Source organism: Octopus sinensis, linkage group LG4, assembly GCF_006345805.1.
Source record: "Octopus sinensis linkage group LG4, ASM634580v1, whole genome shotgun sequence".
In the NCBI taxonomy this organism is placed as follows: Eukaryota; Metazoa; Mollusca; class Cephalopoda; order Octopoda; family Octopodidae; genus Octopus; species Octopus sinensis.
The window spans coordinates 164,670,042-164,692,720 of NC_043000.1; the positions used below are offsets into that span (position 1 = coordinate 164,670,042).

The 22,679-nt window shown below is 37.2% G+C and overlaps 1 protein-coding gene across 4 annotated transcripts in view; it reads left to right on the plus strand.

Moving 5' to 3' along the window:
• The window catches only part of LOC115211051 (phosphatidylinositol 4-kinase beta), a 135,880-nt gene that overhangs the window by 102,001 nt on the left and 11,200 nt on the right, over positions 1-22,679 (plus strand). For 3 of the 4 annotated variants that reach the window (XM_029779926.2, XM_029779927.2, XM_036502617.1), the window contains 4 exons: positions 2,168-2,239; positions 13,843-14,000; positions 15,582-15,672; positions 20,543-20,682. In XM_029779926.2, coding sequence (XP_029635786.1) covers positions 2,168-2,239; positions 13,843-14,000; positions 15,582-15,672; positions 20,543-20,682 — 461 coding nt within the window. The remainder of the gene's footprint in view (positions 1-2,167; positions 2,240-13,842; positions 14,001-15,581; positions 15,673-20,542; positions 20,683-22,679) is intronic. The other variant, XM_029779928.2, reaches the window with a different exon arrangement.

A 22,679-nucleotide genomic window follows, 5' to 3' on the forward strand; every position in this document is an offset into this window, starting at 1 on the left:
AATTACATAAGAATTTCTGGGTAGGGTGGGATGAGACTTTAAAGAATCCAAGGATGTGTTTGATGATTCTGAAGTGGAAAAAGTATGTAGGATGAACATTTCTGTATCATAATTCACGTTACCCTGTAAAATTGTGTTTCGTAATTCTAGGGTTAAAGATAATAATGTTAAATTTATATAAGGCTGTAATGTTATGCAATAAATTGTGTTAGACACTAGTATTCAGAGAGCAGTTCTCTAGAAAAGGGCACTGTATAAAGGTTTTCAGCTAATCAACTTACTCTGCAACATTTAATGCACTGTACATATATATACACACACACACACATCTGTTCGTGTGTGTGTGTGTGTGTGTGTGTGTGAATATATATGCACACACATACAGGCATGGCTATTTGATAAGAAGTTTGCTTCCCAACCATATGGTCTTGGGTTCAGTTCCATTGTGTGGCAAGTATCTTCTACTATGGCCCCAGACAAATTAAAGCTTTGTGAATGGATTTGGTTGACAGAAACTGATAGAAAGCTGTTGTGTGTGTGTGTGTGTGTGTGTGTGTGTCTGTTACTGTCACTGACATGCCAGTAGTTTCTTTTGTTTCCAGTCATCCATGATGAGGATGATTGTGTGTGTGTGAGTGTTAAGAATCCAGCCCATCAAATTGCAGTTAAATCAAACCACATAGACTCAAAGTAGAAGAGGGATATTTATTTTAGGCAAGTCAAAATATTCGAAGCTACTGTCTCTAGTCTTTGATAAGGCAGGAGAATGTCATGGAGTCAGCTTCCTATTGACTCTTTTCTCCAATCTGATATTTTATTCTGTTGCTACATTTTCTGCATACAGATGCAGGTGTGTGAGATTTATATAAAAATTACGAATAATAGACAGTGAAATGACAGGTGCTTCTGATACGATCTATGGAGGAGGTGCCTAAGGACTCTGTATTCACAACCCTCCTAGGAAGAGTGCATGGCAAAAAAGGATGCATAGGTTAGAAATAACCTAATGGAAGAAGGCAAGAAATACTACTTATATTAACTGAGTATTGTGGGTTTTATAGCTACCTCACTGCCTAAGTTTTCTCTCATTATGCAAATAGATATTTGAATATTAATGACTTGTACGGGCACAGTGTTTTGTTATGCAGCCATAATATACTATAAAGCATATTAAATGTTTTTATAAGTCAATACTGTGTTCTACTGTGTTAGCAGTGCACTTTTCATCACTTGCTAAGGTTATCTCTAGAGATATTCTATAGAAATTTATAGCCAGCACTGATTTTTGTTAAGACATCACATAACCAAGATATTTGAATATTTTCAATTCGTGTGTATGTTTCTGTCTGCCTGAGTGATTGAGTATGTACACATAATGATGTGGAGAATAGTTTTAGCTACTTAAGAATACCCAGACTTATATTTACTTCACATTTATTTTTTTCTATAGTACAGTTTATTGTGGAATGTTAATAAACCCCAGTTGGCAACTGGATCATATAAGTGTAATGAAACTTTTAGACATAGTAATGTCTACTATGCCAAAGTAAACTGCACTGTTATTAATAAATGAAAAGTGAATATAGCAGTTTTGAAATCTGTCTAAATGGGCTAAAAGGCTTTTCCAAGATGTAATTCTCTGTTTCGTTGCTAGCCAAAGCAGGTACAGCTTTACAGTATGTGTGTATTTCATCATCATAATTTAATGTCCATACTTCATGCTCGTGTGAGTTGGATGGCTTCACGGGAAATGATGGGTTCAAAGATTGCATTATGTTCCACTGTCTACTTTTGCATGCTTTTTTTTATGACTGGATACCATTTTTAATGCCAGTCACTCTATTGTGTGTACTGGATGATAATATATGTGTGTGTGTGTGCACACTCAATATTCATTTGTGAACAGTACAATCCAAAATTTAAAAGAAGTGCAATACATTTCTCACTGGAAATCACATTGATTAGTGCAGCTATTACTCAACTGTAATATAAGGCCTTAGGTTATATATCTATCTTATCTATTTATCAGTTTTCAAATATATCAAACGGAAAACCTCTATTGGTTCTGCTTCAAAGAACTATTATATTCATCGTTTTAAAGCTTTTGCTACAAACTCAGTTTAAAGTCAAAATTTTGTCTGTTCTTTCCACCCTAAATTTCCTACAGGCCACTTTAAGTTCAAGCGACGTAGGACGAATTCATGTGGAGATGAGAATGAAACAATGTTTCAAAGGGAAGGTAAGAGTGCCAGTCTCATATCCTGCTGACTTCTACTCAGCTTTCAAACGGGATCTAACTGCTTATTACTATGGTTCCTCTTTCTCTTCTCATATCACTTGCTAACCAAATTCTTACTGATCCACTAACTGAACATTCAATAATCTAATGTTCTTTTCTTTTTTCTAATATTTCTCTCTACTTATTTGTTACAGTTTTCTTTCTTTTTACTACATCCAGTTATTCTTTTCTATTTTTTCGTTATAACTATTCTATATCTCGCTGCTGTCTCCTTTTTACACTTCATTCTCCACACTTCTTCTTATATCCTCACTTTTTCTTTCCCCAGTTCCCACTTCTTTCTTTCCTTCATTCTCTCATTTCTCCAATTCCTTCCTCCCCCACATATTCAGTGCCCCGTATCCAATGTGACACCTTTTCTTACAAACCCTATCCACAACAATTTTGAATATTGTTTGACTTCCCAAGTTATATTTATATAAATGAATGTTCTACCCTATATTACTACAGCCTGATGAGCTAAAAGATGAAACTCAGAGCTGCCATTGTGTAATTTCAGCTTCAATTAAAGTGTGTGTGTGTGTGTGTGTGTATGTGTGTGTTTACATTTTACTTGTTCCGGTCATTGAACTGTGGCCATGTTGGCACATCACCTTGAAGGGTTTTGTTGTAGAAGTACACTGCTTCTGTTGTTAACAATTATTTTTTAATTAACCCACTGGCTGTTCATGACACCAGTGCCTGATTAGGCCCTGTAGTTCTATGTATAGCAGAGACATTGCTGTTAACTCCAGTGGTTGAGTGGCTACCATTGACAAAGCCAAGGAGAGCCAGAATAACAGGATCTGGTTGTCTCGTCGGTGAAGATAGCAGGTGATTTATCTCCTTCTAGTGATGTAAACAAGTGCCTATGTCCACCAAAAACCCATTTGAGAGATTCTCTTATGGTAACTATCATAGTATTCTGTGTTTTAACACAACATCCATTTTGAAGTGGGATAAATATTACTTTTTGGTACAAATACTGCTTCTGTCTCCAATAATTATACACACATACAGACACACACACAGTTGGTCATTTGAGGTAAGCTAATCTAGCCATTTATCTTGGGAAGCACATCTACAAACAGTAGCTGTCTGAAATTGTGTGTGGGATATCCCCCTATGTTCCATATAAGCTGAAGATCCACTAATTACAATTGAAGATAATAGACATGTTTATAAACATGATGCAAGATTAGTCACAAATTAATTGTTGAAACAGTTGTCAACTACAAAATAAAAATATTGCAAACTCCAACCTTCGTTATTTATTATATATGTGTCTGTGGAGACATTGTTGTGTGGTTGAGAAGTTCATTTCACAACCATAAGGTTTGGTGGTTCAGTCCCACTGTGTGACACCTTGGGAGGAGTGTCTTCTACAATAGTCCTTGACTGGCCAAAATCTCGTGAGTGGATTTGGTAGATGGAAATTGAAAGAAGTCTTTAATGTGTATATGTGTTTACATCTGCACTTCTCCAAAACTTGATGAGCTAGAAACAGTGATGTTGTTGCTATCCTTATCAACAAATCATCAGTTGGTTTTGTACTTCCAAGACTTATGGAATGAGATCCCTTACTTGAAAATAGGCAAGGTTTAGCAACAAGAAGGGCATCTGGTTGTAAAGCAATACCTTAGCATTATAATCATCTAAACCAATTATGGGCAATCTGTGGCTTGTTTGGTTATCTGAATGGCTCGCCTAACAAAAAAATTACTTTCAATTTTTTTTTAGTAGTTTGTTTTATGATGAGCCATGTCTCATGCGGTCTGCTTCTTGCAAAAGGTTGCTTATGCCTGATATAAGCCATGCTAGCATGGAAAATCAAATGTAAAATCAAACAAACAAATGAATAAATAATGACTGTGCATGCGCACAGACACACATATATATGCATACAGTTGTAAAAACTATGGCCAACAGACCTTGCCAGAGCTGGTGCTACATAAAAAGCAGTCTGTAATGCAGTTGACATTAGGAAGGGCATCCAGCTGTAAGAACCCTGCCAAAACAGATAGTGGGGCTTGGTGCAGTCCTCTGGCTTGCCAACTCCTGTTGAACCCATCAAACCCATTCCAGCATGGAATGGGTTCGATGTTAAATGATGATAAGGATGACATATATGAAACATATTTAGTATTACTACAAATGAAATACTGTGTGATGAGTACTTTCTTGAGTAGCAGACTTCCTTTCATAACTATTGAATATCCTGCCAATACACACGCGTTCCAGAGTAAAAATGTGAGAAAGGCTACACAGTCTATGCATAATTAGATTTTATTTATCCTTTTAGAGTTCTTTGATGATTCATTCTGTTGCCATTTAGTTCCTCTTTGTGTTTGATCCTTCAAACCAAAAAATTTGTCACCTAAATTGCCACACATAGTCTGTGTAATGATGGAGTGAATTGGCCATTTTGAAACCATGTTCATACGCGCGTGCGCACGCACACACGCACACACACAAGTGTATATGTATGTAGTTTATATGGCTGTGTGACTAAGAAGCTCTCTTTTCAATCACATGGTTTCTGGTTCAGTCCAGCTGCATGACACCTCGGGCAAGTATCTTCTCTCAGAGCCACAAATCAACCAATGTCTTGTGTGTGAATTTGGCAGATGGAAATTCTGGAAGCTCATTGTGTGTATATATGTCACCCCTCCCCACCAATTGACAACCAGTCTTTGTTTACATCCCCAAACTTATGCATTCAGCAAAAGTGACTGATAATAGATTAAGTACCAGACTTTTAAAGAGAAAAGATACAAAAAACCTAAGTACAGGGTTGATTTGTTTGACTACAAAACTCTTCAAAGTGGTGCCCCAGCATGGCCACCATTCAATGACTGAAACAAATAAAAGATATCCCTAGCTATTAGTCTGGTGATTTGGATTTGATTCCTAGTGTGTAGTACATTATAATTATGAAGTACTAATGGCTGTATAGTTGAGATGTTAAACTTTTGTTTCCATAATCAGGTCATATGTTACTTCAGTCATATGTTTTGGCTCCACGGAGTAAGGTACCTAACTCTGCTTGCTCTAGTTTGTGCCAATACGCACACATACATAAACATCCATTGACAACACTATTGGCTGAACCACCATCCATTTTAATACCACTTCCATTTACTTGGTCCTTGGGTGCTTTTAGCAAAGTTCTCTTTATTGTAAGCATTCACACCAGACCTCCTGCGGTCCTTTCCTTGCTCGTAGTTTCTCTCGTAGACATTGGCCTACAAAATGTTCAGTGGTGCTTGCAAATGTCATTGACACTACCCTCGTTGCTCTGACCAACTCATAAAAAAAAGCCTCAAAACCTACCAATCAATTCCTTACTGCATGGCTGAATGCTTCACAGCAATAGCTATAGGCGTCCAAACAAATCAACTGTCCCACCCATAACATTAGGAAAAAATCAATGTGGAGCACTAAATATATGAGAAGTAGTTTTGCTTTTTTTTTCAATTATTTTTGTCCTATATTTTTTCTCTCTTCTTTATTTAACAACTTGTCTAATAAACAATTAAGTAATCTCATTTTTTCATTATCATTTTGTTACAGTTTTTTTCTTTTTGTTTCTCTTTCATTTTCTCACTTTTTCAACCTCAAATCCTTTTTGTTTCTGTTTTATTCCACTTTTCAGTGCACACATGTATAATCTCTTTCACACTTCTTTTTGTTACATGCTCTCAGTTTTCTCTTTTTCTCAACATCTCCCCCTCTCTCCCTTCTCTCTCTCTCCCCCTGTCTCTCTCCTTGCTGACATTTGGTATCATTAAATTCCTTAAATCAAAAACTACCAACAGCAACACAAGCTTGTGTGATACACTTATTGACATTATGTTTGTGTTGTTGATGCAGCCGACAATAACACAATACTCTGTTTCAGTTGTTGGCTGTAAAGTTTCGTTTTTGTGAGTTTTACTCCATGTAGCCATGAGTTGAGAAAATCAGGAGAAGCAGAAGTAGGAACATGTCCAATCCTCTTCACTGATTTGCTCATGGCTGTATGTGTGGGTGGCCACTGCTGTTATTATTATTGTTGCCATCATGGTCATCATTGTTGTCCTAATTAGGAGCATCCTAATTATTGTCACTGCTGCCACCGTTGTCAATGCCACTGTTGTTGCTTAATCCTAGATGAGTGCTGACTGAATAAATCTATGATCAAGGCAATCCAGAATTGACCATCCTATCTGTATTTCAGGTGGTGTATTTAGGACTGTGATATCCAATGTGACCTTTTTTTTTCCTTCTCTTTTTTGTTTTTTTAAGTTGCTACAGAATGATTTGAGGGAGGCTTGGTTTTTATTTATTGCATGTTGCTACAATTATTGTCATCATTATTGTGATTGTCATCACTGACTCTTTTCTTTTTTTTACATTACTGGAGCCTGGTGCAGCCTCCTGGCTTCCTAGATCCCGGTCGAACCGTCCAACCCATGCTAGCATGGAAAACGGACGTTAAACGACGATGATGATGATGATTTCCATTTGACGGATATTTGTCCCCATCTTGTTTTGTTGTTAACACATTTCGGCTGATATACCTTCCAGCCTTCATCAGGTGTCTTGGGGAAATTTTGAACCTGGGTTTTCATTCCTATGGTATTTTTCGATGTTGTTGTTGTTGCTGCTGCTACTGCTGTTGTTGTTGTTGTCACTGCCTGGAATCGAACTCAGAATCTTGGGGTTAGTAGCCCACGCTCTTAACCATTACACCATATGCTTGTGAGTATACCTTAGGAATGAGAACCCAGGTTCGAAATTTCCCCAAGGCACCTGATGAAAGCTGGAGGGTATAACAGCCGAAACGTTGTGTTAACAACAAAACAAGATGAGGACAAATATCTGTCAAATGTAAATAATATAAATAATGTACATAATTCCTCATCTCTTAAATATAGAACTGTATTATCACTGCCTCTGTTATCATCATGTTGTTAGTTCATTGACATCATCATCATCACTTGCTCAGTTATCATTGGTTTAAAATCCATATTTCCCTATATACATAAATGGGTTGACTGAGCTTACTACATTGTAGAATACTTCATGTTTCTCAATTTTGAGTTGAAATGCTATTATTGCAAGTCTTACCTACCTACTTTTCCAATTGACTTCTCCCTCATTTTTTGCTATTATCTGTCTGTCTGTCTATCACTACCAATTCTGATGTTATTCTTTATCCAGCATACCTCCACCATTTATATTACATGTCTTGAAACCAGTGTAGTTGTCCCTCTTGCTTGCTGAGTTACTTCAGTCTCAACACCTTCACTATTTTGTTTATACGTACTTTGCTATCAGTTTGTCTTCATGCATAGAAACAAATGTGAAATATTTCTTATTGACTAAGTTAGCACCAAGTTAACAAAAAACATTACTAAATCTATACCAAATATTTATTAATCATAGCACCTGTAGTATTTTACTGAACAGCTGTTGTTGCTCATTGCTTGACTAGATGATGTCCATTAGAAACTCTATCATACTCTTGATATCACATTGTCCAGTCCTGATTTCAAGCTGTTTGATCTCCTCTTTTTCATGCTTGTGCTAAAACACATTTCAAACAGCTTGGTCCTCAACTGTCATCAGGTGTCACATATTTGTACTTGTCTCCAATCGGAGAGTGAGTACACTTCTAAAGCAGGTTGAGTTGTTGTTGCAGGTATGACTGTGTGGTCAAGAAGCTTGCTTTTCAACCATATGGTCTCAAGTTCAGTCCCATTGCATGGCACTTTGGGGAAGTGTCTTCTACTATAGCCTTGATCCAACTAAAGCCTTGTGAGTGGATTTGGTAGGTGAACATTGAAAGAAGTCTTGTGTGTGTCTTGAGCATCGCCGTCATACAACAATGTTGTTCAGTTCCAGTTTTCTGTGAAAATTGTGTCTGGACATGGGAAATATTACTTTACTTTACTTTACTTGGAAATAGGTGAGGGTAGGTGACAGGAAGGGCATCCAGCCATTGAAAAAAAAATCAGCCTCAACAGATTCCGTCTGATCCCTGCAAACATGGAAAACTCGAAATTAATTGATGAGTTTCGCTGTTCGTAACCAATGTGCTCCTTCACTTGTCATTCTTTACAATCTCTCAACCTCGCTAGACATTTTACCAAGTCTACTCTCTCCCAGAAGCACAACATTTTGGAACCCTCTCTGTCCAAATAGTTTTCTTGCAGGCAATATTCTTACCAGCCTGGGAAGGTACATGAAAGTCATGGGTACTGACCCTGCTCTAACTAAATGATATATACACATTTACATATAGATGCCAACATATATACTTACATGTGTGTCCAGACGTATATATACATTCATGTACCTACACACATACAGACATGCATACACATATACACACAATTGTATGGCTGATTCTAATTCTGATCAATGAGTGTATATGAAAGCCTGTCTGTAACGTCACTTTCAATACCCAGCTAACAATAATTTGTATGTCCCGGCCTATATCAACACCTAGCTGTTTTTAATAATCAATACAAGCAGTGTATATACCTTGGAGCTCATTTTTGCATTGAATTCATAGGTGAGAACATTTTATAGTTGAACGTGTAAACGTGTGTGTGCACTGCCACCAGTACAATTCTAAATCAGTAGTGATAGTACTTTGTGTTGTTCTTACCAGTGGTGGTAGTGTCAGTGGTTGTATCACTGATGGTAATAATATTGCCAGTATTAATAGTAACTTGTGGTATTTGTTGCAGTAGTTGTGGTATAGGAGGAAAGTAATAGTATTAACAGTGATTTAGGAATGGTGCACCGTAGCACACTGATGCACCACAACGGGTATCTGGGGGTGCTTGCAGATTTAAAAAAATATAATTTAAGGCTATCAAAGATTCATTCAAATACTTAAACACCTTGGAAAACGTGTCTTTTATCGTTTACTCGTTTCAGTCGTTAGATTGCGGCCATGCTGGGGCACAGTGAAACAAATTGACCCCAGTACTTTTTTATTTTTTTAAAACTTGGTACTTAATGAACTGGTCTCTTTTTTGTTGAACCACTTGTTCTCAGAGACATAAACAAACCAACATCAGTTGTCAAGTGGTGATGGGGGACAAACACACATACATGCAATGGGCTTCTTTCAGTTTCTGTTTACCAAATCCATTCACAAAGCTTTGATCAACTTAGGAGCTGTAATAGAAGACACTTGCCCAAGGTGTTACATAGTAGGACTGAACCTGGAACCTAGTGGTCAAGAAGCAAGCTTACCACACAGCCATGCCTATAATTTTGTTTTACAAAAATATGTTTAATAAAGCAAGATTGACAATTTTTTAAAATATTTTTTTTTTTTTTTTTTCAAATTTAAAGTACACTGACATTTTAAAACTTTCTTTGCAAAGTACAGCTGTAGGTTTTTTTTTATTTGATATCGAATGTACCATGAAGTCAGAAACATTGAGAACTACTGATCTATAGATTACTATACAACACTGCCACCATCATCATCACCAAACTGTAACTTGAATATATCAGATTATCAGATTAGGATTATCTCGTCTTCTTTGTAGTACTTATATCTGCAACTTAGTTTTCAAGTAATAGTTTGGTGCAGTAATAACATGTCAGAACTACTTAGTTGCTAGTGACATAGTTCAAGTCAGCATTGGGATTTTTTATTATTATTTGTTATTATTAAGGCGGAGAGCTGGCAGAGTGGTTAGCACACTGGTTAAAATGCTTGGTAGTATTTCGCCCGGATCTACATTCTGAGTTTGAATTCTGCCAAGATCAATTTTGCCTTTTATCCTTTCAGGGTCAATAAAATAAGTACCAGTTGAACACTGGGGTCGATGTAATCGACTCATCCCCTCCCCACAAAATTCCTGCCCTTCTTGCAAAATTTAAAACCATTATTATTATCAGTAGTCCTATTTTTATCATGTGCTTTCATTGCACTACCAAGTACAGCTCTGTGTGCCTTGGGTATGTGTTGTATTTTTTTGTGATGCTCTTATTTTCACTGTATTGAAAATGTTTTACATAGGATGTGTGCAGTGCCTAGTAGTGCTATTTTCGTTAGTCCTGGTGTTTTTGTTATGTATTTATCATACCTACTATGATAGGCATTGTTTCTGTTTTTAGACTCCACCTTTGAGTTACCTCTATTTATTATTTATTTTTTATTATTATTAAGGTGGTGAGCTGGCAGAATCGTTAGCATACTGGGCTTAATACTTAGCAGCATTTCGTCCATTTTTACAATCTGAATTTAAATTCCACTGAGGTTGACTTTGCTTTTCATCCTTTCAGGGTTGATAAAATAAGTACCAGTTGCGTACTGGGAATGATGTAAGTGATGTAGCCCCTCCCCCAGAATTGCTGGTCTTGAGCTAAAATTCGAAATTATTATACTAATTATTATTACTAATATTATCAGACTTTCCTAAATTGGTGATCCTTTACATAGAATGAAGACATAAACTTTGTAAGCTGCACCACGGGCTGTCTCTTTAGGAGAGCAATAATACTGAACAAAAGCTGATGTAATGTAGAGGGTATCATTTAATTCTCCTCACACGGGACAACCTTTGTGGTGGTGACAAAACAATATATACTCATACTACATTAAGACATGCAATATTAAAGTTAACCAGTTTCCTCTATTGCTCTGCATGTGTGTGCGCAATATGACATGAACCATGATAATGCTATCCAACCTATATAAGCATTGGAAGCAATAGTGTACAAAAGAAATGTAAGGAGAACAGCAAATAAAGCAATTGCATACCTTGACTACCAAGGGCAACAGCCCTGTATCTTCCAGCTGTGTTCCCTAGTTAATAGGTACCTGCTGAGAGTAGGCCCATTCCTATGAGCCATTCTTGTGACTTAGGCCACTTTTCAGCAAATTCACTAGAGAGCAGCACTTCCATCTCCACACTCACCTTTCTCTCAAACTGGAACTTTTGAGGAAGCTGATGAGAGTTTAGCTGAAAAGGAAAGTGTCTGTATCAGTCTTTACAATCTTGTCCACTGTATAACCTCTTTTTCCATACCTACCAGACAAAAAAGGAAACCTTCTTGCCATTCCTGGTCCTGCAAAAAATGGGATTGAGGCTATCATCACAATTGAGCATCAAAGAAAATTCCTTGAAGGTACTGACTTGGCAGAATCGGTGGAGTATCAGACAAAACGCCTTGTGGCATTTAGTTGCATTCATTTGTGTACTGAGTTCCAATCCCACTGAAGTTGACTTTTCTTCTCATCCTTCCATATTTGATAGAGTAGTTACCATTCAAATATTGTTATGGTTTAAAATAATCAACTGATTCTTCCCCTAAAATGTGTGGTTTTGTGATTCAGTTGCAACCACCTACTTGAGCATGTGGTGAAGATAGTATTTAGAGATTATGGTTAGGGTTAATGTTGTGGATAAAGTGTAAGGTTAGGGTTAGTTATTGCAGAGTTTGTGAAAGATCCTATATATAAAAGAAGCGGAATGAGTAAAAGACCCTTTCAAATATTAAGCTTCATCTCTCTTCACTATAGTATTTAACATTTAAACTGGTTATATCTGGCTCATATATTCTTCTTGTTTTATGTTCAAACCAGTCATATCCACCCTCTCACACCTACCCTACCATGTCATCATCAAAGTCTCAAAGCTACATGATAATGTGTGTCTAATTCAAAACAATGGGGCCAAATAAGTATTGCATTTAACAGAATAGTTGGAATACTAAGGGGTTAAATACATAGCATTGTTCTTCAGTGCTTTATAATGTTTTTATTTTCAAAAATACTGCAGCTCAAAATTAGGAGAAAAAAACAACAAAAAAACCAAATTTTTTTCATCCTGTCAAGTCTCTAATTAACTTCCAGTCCCTAATTAACTTCCAGTTTTACTTTACAACTCCTAAGAAGTTTATTTTCATTTTATCAATGTTTCCAGCCAGTATTCTAATTCAAGGAATCCTACAAATTACTCCTTGATACTCTGGATAAAATTTAATCATCAAAATGAGTCACTGAGGGATCTGCAATGTTATTGCTCAATCTGTAAGAAATAGCAACCAAATTTTCCTCAAAATTACTGTCTGAAATAGGGAAAGAGTACTTTAAATAATGAAGTCCTACTTGCACTTAATGAGGCAATATGGGCACATTTGGAGCCCTTTTAAGTACAGGTCTGCTGGATCAGGATTATCCTGGAGCCAAACACAGCCACCTTATAATCTTGCCACTAGTTGTGTACTAGTTGTGAATTAAAAGCCTATCTCTTCAAGACTGTACATACTTTTTACCTTATTGAATGCATGTACTGTCTGTATATACTTTTTTCCTTGTCTAATGAGATTCATATATTTTTTAGAGGATAAAAAGAATAGCATCTATATTTTCATGTATCTCCATAAAAATGGTTTCATTTCTTTCAATGTAGAATCTTCTAAAGGGTCCATTTCCTTAACAGATATTTCATCAGTAGGTTTCACTTCCAAAGTGTTAACATTGTAATCCAACATAATGTCCAGCATTTATATAATGCTTCTGTTGTTATTTAGCTTCAGATCAGTCCTGACCAAAAAGGCATATGTCCAGCTGTGGCCCCCATCTTCTTTTATATTGTCATTACTGTTTTTCAGAATAATGTATCATGAATTACATTAGCCACTGTGTCGTCCTGTTTTTAAGAAAGATAGGATTTCTGGGTGATTTGATTGTTATTTTTAGTAAATTGGATGCCCACATTGAGATTCACTTAGTGGCTTTGTCACCTAAAATAGTGAACTGTAACTGCACATGGTACCTATTTGAGACTAGGAGGATTTATCTAGTGAAAGTTATTTCTTCTAGAAATGCTGATGCAGCACTAATGAAAGGGTGTAGACCATTGAGCATTATTTATAAAACCAACTCTATACTCTATACTCGTATTCAAAGATTTACAGGCTCTCTCAAACCACTTATAACTTTGTTTTATAAGAGATATCTTTTTGTTTCAGCAACACTTACCCATGTGATATTTAAAGAAAGTTGTACCTTTCTCTTTTCTCTGCCATTGCCAACTATGTTTGATGCATTTTTGTATAGAAGCAGAATGCAGAGATGCAGGGGAAAACTGGGAGATGAAGATGGAGCACCTAGTGATGAATCAAAGCTGGTAGGAGTAGTTTTGTTGTTAAGACCCAAATCGGTCTTGATCAACCAGACCTGTGACCAAAGAAATTCTAGTTATGACTATTGTCTTTTTGTGCAGTCTTAACTTCATTATTTTTTTTTTTTAGGTAGCAGGGTATGATTTTTAAGAGGGAATTTCTTACAGGTTGAGTAAATATGTAGATATTTTCTTAAATTGGTTTTTATATTTCAAAGTAATGGAACAGAAAATTTGCATTGTTTTGGTTTAAATATTTCCATGAATGCTTCAGCCCACCCCCACTCAACCTCTCTTCTGTTTTTCTTCATCTTTTCAGATTGTGGCTGTAACAGCCATATTTGTCATTGACCTGTTGGTGTTGTTATATAGAAATTGATGTTTTCTAAATATATCTCCTCCCTCACTCTCTACTTGCAGGCAGCAGCATCCGCCATTCTATGACATTGCCAAACATGCCTCTCCTTGCTGGTGACCTGACCTCTGGACGAGCTTTCGAAAGTGGCTGCACTTGTCACAAGAGTTCAGAGGCATTATTCAATGATTTGACTGGTCGAAAGACTGTCTGTCATTGTGAGGTATGTACTGACATCCTGTGTTTGTTTGTGTGCATGTGAGTGGGTAAGAGAGAGAGAGAGAGAGAGAGAGAGTGTGTGTGTATTGACCAGATGGTTAAGAGGTTTGCTTCATACTCACAAGATCATGGGTTCAATCCCAAAACATGGAATCTTGCAAGGTTTTTATTTTTATTTTTTTACCATAACTGTCTGTTGACCCAAGCCTTATTAGTGAAATTAGATAGGCAGGAACTGTTTGTTGGATTGAACCTGAGTAAGTTTCATGTACTTTTGTTTTTTTTTGTATAAAGTGCTGAGCCATTGTAAATAGGTTCTGACCACATGTGTGTTTGTGTAAAGTGACTTGCCCTTGTGAGGTAGGTTCTAATACTGTGTGTGTATGTATGCTTTTCTATGAGTGTATGTGTATATAAAGTGTACCATTTTCAAATAGGTTCTGTATATTGTAATAGCAAATACCAGTAATATGATGGAGTTAGTGACATCAACTGTATAAACCATATCTTTATAAATTAGCATTCTGCTTGACCAGAAGTCATCAGTAGAATCGTTTGAACAGTAGACAAAATGGTTTTGCGGTATTGTGTTACCTCCCTTTATTTTCTGATTTCAAGTGCTGCAACTATTGACCACACTTTTTATCTTACCTGTGTTGATAAAATAAGTACCAGTTGAGTACTGGGATGATCGAAATCAACTGTATTCCCCACTACCCCCACCCCAAAGTGTTCTATGCCTGCTAGAAATCCTTAGTATGTTAGTCTCAAGCCAGTTATGATAGTAAACTTCTGATAAAGCTGTTCCAGCTGTGATTGACCTATCTTTATCTTGGACTACATTATTCAGGGTGCTTTTTTCTTTTTAAAGGCAGTGAGGTTGAGGTTTGGCTGCTACTTCTTTCAGGTCAAGCAACACAACCACATAGGATCCCTCTAATTAGTGTATATTATTTACACTGAAGGCAGTAAGCCATAGGAATGGCGAAATGCCATGCAGTGTTGATTTACGGCCTACCCTTGTGTCCTGTGTTCAAATCCTATTGGCATCAACTTTGTCTTTTATCCCTCATTCAGTAGGGGTTGATAAAAGTCAATAATTGGTATGTTTTGGGCTTTATTTAGTTAACCATAAACCTTTCTTACAAATATCTGGCCCAATGTCCAAAGTTTAAAATATTTTACTTTCTCACAACATGCCCTACTTCATCTTTAGAAATGAATTGTCAGAGATGCTATCACAATGAAAAATTGTAGTCCTATTAGTATTACTATATTTAATGTACTGATTATTAAAAGTCCAATTAGAAATAATTAGGTTGTGAGTAAGAAAACTAGTATTGGAGAGTGACTGATAATATTCTGGCAAGTACTGGAGACACCTGCATGCATGTTCTGGCTTTATTAGATCTTTTCACTCAAATGCAGACTTTAGAAATGAATGTTGGTCTTGTTTCATTCAGTTTCTAATTTCCAATTCTCGTAGATTTTTGTTTTAAAAACAAAACTGACATGGTAATAAAGATATTGTGTTTTTGCCTCTTGTTTCTTTTTTGAACATAATGTTTTGTTTTGGTATTCCCAGGCACCAAGGCTGATGCCACAACAAGAATTTGTGAAGGCTTTGATGAATATTGCACAGAAACTACAACAGTTACCCACCAAAGAACTTCGAAGTAAACCAAATTTCTCTTATTTTTTTCTTATTTAATCATCTCTTGGTCTCTTTATAATATTTTTTCACATCCAAATTTCCATAGTTTTTTTTAGAGAAAAAACCCCCCATAAATTGTATTTGTAAAGGAAAAAGGAATGTATCATACATGACACAGAGTTATCTTTAGAGACCTTGTCCAGATCCTTACAACAGAAGGCCTCCAAGGGCAAGGTGATGGTATTAAACTTACTAACAGATTAGGTCTACTATCCAAGCTGACATTGATGATTGCATTTACTCTTGAGCAATTTTACATACAGGTGTGCTCTCTACCATCAAGTACTTATCAGTGAAGTAGCATTAAAATATGTTTTATATTGGTCAAACTAAAAGTAAAGAGGTTTGTTGCTTTCTTAAAATGACAACATGATGGCTATAGTATGATTTGAACTTATGATTATGTGGGAAGAAGCTCAACACTTTCAAATTGCATTGTCTTTTTTTAATGTTGCTATAGTGGATGGGTGCCAGAATCAGTGGAGCACTGGAAAAGATCTTTGCATAAATTTTTTTGTAGTTGGAATTTTCTTTTATGTCAATGGGTCTCTTCTTTATAATATGTAAATAACTGAGTTTGGGAGAAGGTGTTTCATATGTATTATCTTTGGTAAAACTAGATGTTAAACAAAACTATGTATGTTGCTTAAGTAACTGCACCGATATGGATATGTTATGGTAATGGACAAGGAGTGTTGGGTGTCAGTGGAAAGTATATTCAATTGAGAAAGTGACCAGGTTTATATTTCAGGAGATTCGGCCTCACAGATGAGATGTTGCTCGACTGAAACTACTGGTAGAATGTTGTATGCCAACATAGAAAAATTACATATGCATGTCATCATCATTATCATTTAATGTCCATTTTCTAAGCTGACATGGGTTTAGCATATTGATTGCAGCTGGTAAGGTCAGAGGCCCACACCAGGTTCCATAGTTTGTTTTGGTTGGTTTCTACAGCTGGACACCCTTCTTGACGCCAACCACTTTACAGAGTAATGGGTGCTTTTTATGTGACACCATCACCAGTGCTTTTTGACATGGCACAGTGACACATACACATAGAATTTATACAGCTGGATCCCCTTCCTAATGCCAACCACTCTGAGAGTATACATGTATGTGTGTGTGTGTGTGTGTGTGTATACTGGGTGGCTGAAAAGTAAGTAGACATTAAAAATCGGTAATAAAATCCATTTTCCTATTACAAATTTATTGAAACAAATGAAAGTAAATCTTTATATTTCAATGTAAGCACTGGTGGCATCAACCAGTTTCCTCAAACTGCCAGGGATGGAATGAACAACCTTCTGAAGGACATTGCCTGGGATATCATTGAGTACCTCCTGAAGCCTTGTCTCCAAGTCCTCCTGTGTGTGAGGTTTTGTCTTGTACACCTCTTTTTTGTAACCCCACAAGTAAAAGTCACATGGAGTGAGATCGGGACTTCTGCGGTCACAGTCTTCAGGTTTTAGCTCCTGCATATAATGGGGTTTACACAGACGAAAATTCAATTCTTTATGCAACATCATACATATTGTGTGTCTGGTTAGTCCACTTTCATGAGCTACTTGACATGTTGATTTTTGCAGGCTGTGATTAAACATTTCCTGCACTGTTGCCAGTGATCGGGATGTCGTTGGACTGCCAATTTTTGCATCATTCATAGAGCCTGTGGTCATCAGCTTTGCATGACAACTTTTTATTGTCTCTGGATGTAGTGTTGCAATCTTACCTTTCCGTGCACCGAAACAGTGGAATTCCACACTTCATAGCATGCTGCTATCTTAGCTCACTCCTGAACAGTCAAGTAACTGGCCATCTGGAAAAGAAAACAGTAAGAAATCTTGATTAGTGTTGTCTGTTTAAAAAATATTTTCATCATGACTTCAGTGATCCTAAAAATTTTATATGCAATTTCTAATGCCTACTTACTTTTCACCCACCCAGTATATGCAGAGGGAGAAAGAGACCGAGAAAGTTCCCCTGGTTATAGAATTATTTATCTTTCTATTTATATATTTCTTTAATGTTTTTAAGCTTTTTTTTTTTATTCTGCTCCATGGTGCCTCCTGTGTCCCTCTGCTTCTATATTGAAAGTTTTTTTTTATTCTGCTCCATGGTGCCTCCTGTGTCCCTCTGCTTCTATATTGAAAGTTTTTTTTTATTCTGCTCCATGGTGCCTCCTGTGTCCCTCTGCTTCTATATTGAAAGTTTTTTTTTATTCTGCTCCATGGTGCCTCCTGTGTCCCTCTGCTTCTATATTGAAAGTTTTTTTTTATTCTGCTCCATGGTGCCTCCTGTGTCCCTCTGCTTCTATTGAAAGTTTTTTTTATTCTGCTCCATGGTGCCTCCTGTGTCCCTCTGCTTCTATATTGAAAGTTTTTTTTTATTCTGCTCCATGGTGCCTCCTGTGTCCCTCTGCTTCTATATTGAAAGTTTTTTTTTATTCTGCTCCATGGTGCCTCCTGTGTCCTCTGCTTCTATATTGAAAGTTTTTTTTATTCTGCTCCATGGTGCCCCCTGTGTCCCTCTGCTTCTATATTGAAAGTTTTTTTTTAATTCTGCTCCATGGTGCCTCCTGTGTCCCTCTGCTTCTATATTGAAATTTTTTTTTTATTCTGCTCCATGGTGCCTCCTGTGTCCCTCTGCTTCTATATTGAAAGTTTTTTTTTATTCTGCTCCATGGTGCCTCCTGTGTCCCTCTGCTTCTATATTGAAAGTTTTTTTTATTCTGCTCCATGGTGCCTCCTGTGTCCTCTGCTTCTATATTGAAAGTTTTTTTTATTCTGCTCCATGGTGCCTCCTGTGTCCCTCTGCTTCTATATTGAAAGTTTTTTTTATTCTGCTCCATGGTGCTCCTGTGTCCCTCTGCTTCTATATTGAAATTTTTTTTTATTCTGCTCCATGGTGCTCCTGTGTCCCTCTGCTTCTATATTGAAAGTTTTTTTTATTCTGCTCCATGGTGCCTCCTGTGTCCCTCTGCTTCTATATTGAAAGTTTTTTTTTATTCTGCTCCATGGTGCCTCCTGTGTCTCTCTGCTTCTATATTGAAAGTTTTTTTTTATTCTGCTCCATGGTGCCTCCTGTGTCCCTCTGCTTCTATATTGAAATTTTTTTTTTATTCTGCTCCATGGTGCCTCCTGTGTCCCTCTGCTTCTATATTGAAAGTTTTTTTTTATTCTGCTCCATGGTGCCTCCTGTGTCCCTCTGCTTCTATATTGAAATTTTTTTTTTATTCTGCTCCATGGTGCCTCCTGTGTCCCTCTGCTTCTATATTGAAATTTTTTTTTTATTCTGCTCCATGGTGCCTCCTGTGTCCCTCTGCTTCTATTGAAAGTTTTTTTTTATTCTGCTCCATGGTGCCTCCTGTGTCCCTCTGCTTCTATATTGAAAGTTTTTTTTATTCTGCTCCATGGTGCCTCCTGTGTCCCTCTGCTTCTATATTGAAAGTTTTTTTTAATTCTGCTCCATGGTGCCTCCTGTGTCCCTCTGCTTCTATATTGAAAGTTTTTTTTATTCTGCTCCATGGTGCCTCCTGTGTCCCTCTGCTTCTATATTGAAAGTTTTTTTTTATTCTGCTCCATGGTGCCCCTGTGTCCTCTGCTTCTATATTGAAAGTTTTTTTTAATTCTGCTCCATGGTGCCTCCTGTGTCCCTCTGCTTCTATATTGAAAGTTTTTTTTATTCTGCTCCATGGTGCCTCCTGTGTCCCTCTGCTTCTATATTGAAAGTTTTTTTTTATTCTGCTCCATGGTGCCTCCTGTGTCCCTCTGCTTCTATATTGAAAGTTTTTTTTTATTCTGCTCCATGGTGCCTCCTGTGTCCCTCTGCTTCTATATTGAAAGTTTTTTTTATTCTGCTCCATGGTGCCTCCTGTGTCCTCTGCTTCTATATTGAAAGTTTTTTTTAATTCTGCTCCATGGTGCCTCCTGTGTCCCTCTGCTTCTATATTGAAAGTTTTTTTTTATTCTGCTCCATGGTGCCTCCTGTGTCCCTCTGCTTCTATATTGAAAGTTTTTTTTATTCTGCTCCATGGTGCCTCCTGTGTCCCTCTGCTTCTATATTGAAAGTTTTTTTTTATTCTGCTCCATGGTGCCTCCTGTGTCCCTCTGCTTCTATATTGAAAGTTTTTTTTTATTCTGCTCCATGGTGCCTCCTGTGTCCCTCTGCTTCTATATTGAAAGTTTTTTTTATTCTGCTCCATGGTGCCTCCTGTGTCCCTCTGCTTCTATATTGAAAGTTTTTTTTATTCTGCTCCATGGTGCCTCCTGTGTCCCTCTGCTTCTATATTGAAAGTTTTTTTTTATTCTGCTCCATGGTGCCTCCTGTGTCCCTCTGCTTCTATATTGAAATTTTTTTTTTATTCTGCTCCATGGTGCCTCCTGTGTCCCTCTGCTTCTATATTGAAAGTTTTTTTTATTCTGCTCCATGGTGCCTCCTGTGTCCCTCTGTCTATATTGAAAGTTTTTTTTATTCTGCTCCATGGTGCCTCCTGTGTCCCTCTGCTTCTATATTGAAATTTTTTTTTTATTCTGCTCCATGGTGCCTCCTGTGTCCCTCTGCTTCTATATTGAAAGTTTTTTTTATTCTGCTCCATGGTGCCTCCTGTGTCCCTCTGCTTCTATATTGAAAGTTTTTTTTTATTCTGCTCCATGGTGCCTCCTGTGTCCCTCTGCTTCTATATTGAAAGTTTTTTTTAATTCTGCTCCATGGTGCCTCCTGTGTCCCTCTGCTTCTATATTGAAAGTTTTTTTTTATTCTGCTCCATGGTGCCTCCTGTGTCCCTCTGCTTCTATATTGAAAGTTTTTTTTTATTCTTCTTACCTCAGCTTCTCGGTTAATAGCTGAACTTGCAATGATGAACTTAAATCTACCAGCTCGTGTCTGGCTGCCCACCGCTGAGAAGGCCAATCACCATATTGTACGAGTACCGAATACTCAGGCTGTGGTGCTGAACTCTAAAGAAAAGGTATGCTGTTGTTGAGCTCCAAGTCAGTCCTGATTAAGCAGACTTATATGATCAAAAGTCCTGAAACTTGCTAGTGTTTGTAAAAGCAGTGGTAGTTTTTAAGTGTTTGTATTGGTGGTGGCTGTTGTGAAATTTGTCAAGTTGATAAGATATTGACTAGTTTTTTTTTGTTTGCTTGTTAGTTTCTTTTTAAATTCACATTCACAGATATTTGCAAAGAGACACTTGTGCATACTCACACATCATCGCAAGCTCTTGCTATCTTACTTGTAAACAATCACACGTACTTGCATACACATTCAAAAGATGCACACACACACACATACATACTAGTACATTCCTACTTACAAATAAACAGTTGCATCCTCTAGTACGCTCACACATACCAATGTGCTCATTTTGATGTTAACAAAAGTCACCGAGTTGTGATTGCGCACACACACACAAAACCAAGGGAGATAAATGTTTTAATAGAATTCCACTGCCAAGAAACCTTCATTAAATAACTGTTTATGTATGATTTAGAAAGATTAATTTATAATGGATTTTGGGATGGATGGATATAAAAAAACAGTTGAATAAAAAGTAAACAATGTTTTGAACCATAAAGAATTTGTACTGGATTTTTTGCAGAGTTTTGAATTTGTTTTAAACGTTTCGTTGCAATTGTCTCATGATACAGACATTGACTTACCCAAATGCATCAATAAATTAACATTGGTATCTTTTGTCACCATTGTTACAATCATCTGAAATGGAACTGTCAGAGCGCAATATTCGAGCAATTTTGCTATTCAACTTCAAAAAAAGGGCGTAAAGCAGCTGAAACTGCTTGTGGTATCAATGAAACATTTGGTGAGGAAATGACCAGTGAGTGACCAACGCGAAAATGGCTTAAACGATTTTACGGTGGAGACTGGCATTAAGAAAGATCCATGTAAAGACCACTTGAGAACTGGTAAAAAAACTTCAAGTTAGCCAGAAAAAAAAAAAAAAAAAAAAAAAGCTCAACGAATGGGTACCACATGATTTGAATGAAAATCAGAAAATGTGCAGACATGAAATTTGCTCGTCACTTCTTCTCCATAACCAGACTGATCCATTTCTTGACCATATTGTAACTAGCGATGAAAGTGGATTCCGTACAATAATAAAAATCATTATTCGTAGTGGTTGGACCAGAATGAAGTACCAAAAGCTTTCCTTAAACCCAAGCTCTTCAAAAAGAATGTTATGGTGACTGTTTTGGTGGTGTACTGCTGGAGTCATCCACTATAACTTCTTAAAACCTTTTAAAACCATTACTGCAGAAACATATTGCCATGAAAACCAAAATGAACCAAAAAACTACGACTACTCTGTCCCAGACAGGTCAACAGGAGAGGGTCAGTCATTCTTCATGACAGTGCTCGATCACATGTTTCGCTAATGATGCTCCAGAAGTTGAGAGAACTTGGCTACGAAGTTCTTCCCCAGACGTCTCTCCTACTGACTGCCACTTTTTCAAGCACCTGATGGTTTCCTGCAAGAGGAGGAGTTAAAAAGCGAAACTGTTCCTGAAAGTGCATTCAAAGAGTTCATCAGCTCCAGAACTTCAGATTTTCATGTTATTGGAATAAACAAACTTGTCACTTGTTGGCAAGTGCTGGTGGCATGTAAAAAGCACCATCTGATCGTGGCCGTTGCCAGCCTCGCCTGGCCCCTGTGCCGGTGGCACGTAAAAAGCACCATTCGACCGTGGCCGTTTGCCAGCCCCGTCTGGCACGTAAAAAGCACCCACTACACTCATGGAGTGGTTGACGTTAGGAAGGGCATCCAGCCGTAGAAACATTGCCAGATCAGACTGGGCCTGGTGCAGCCTTCTGGCTTCCCAGACCCCAGTTGAACCGTCCAACCCATGCTAGCATGGAAAGCGGACGCTAAATGATGATGATGATATATATATATATATATATATAGATAAAAGAAATTGTGATGAACACCAGTTTATGTCTTTA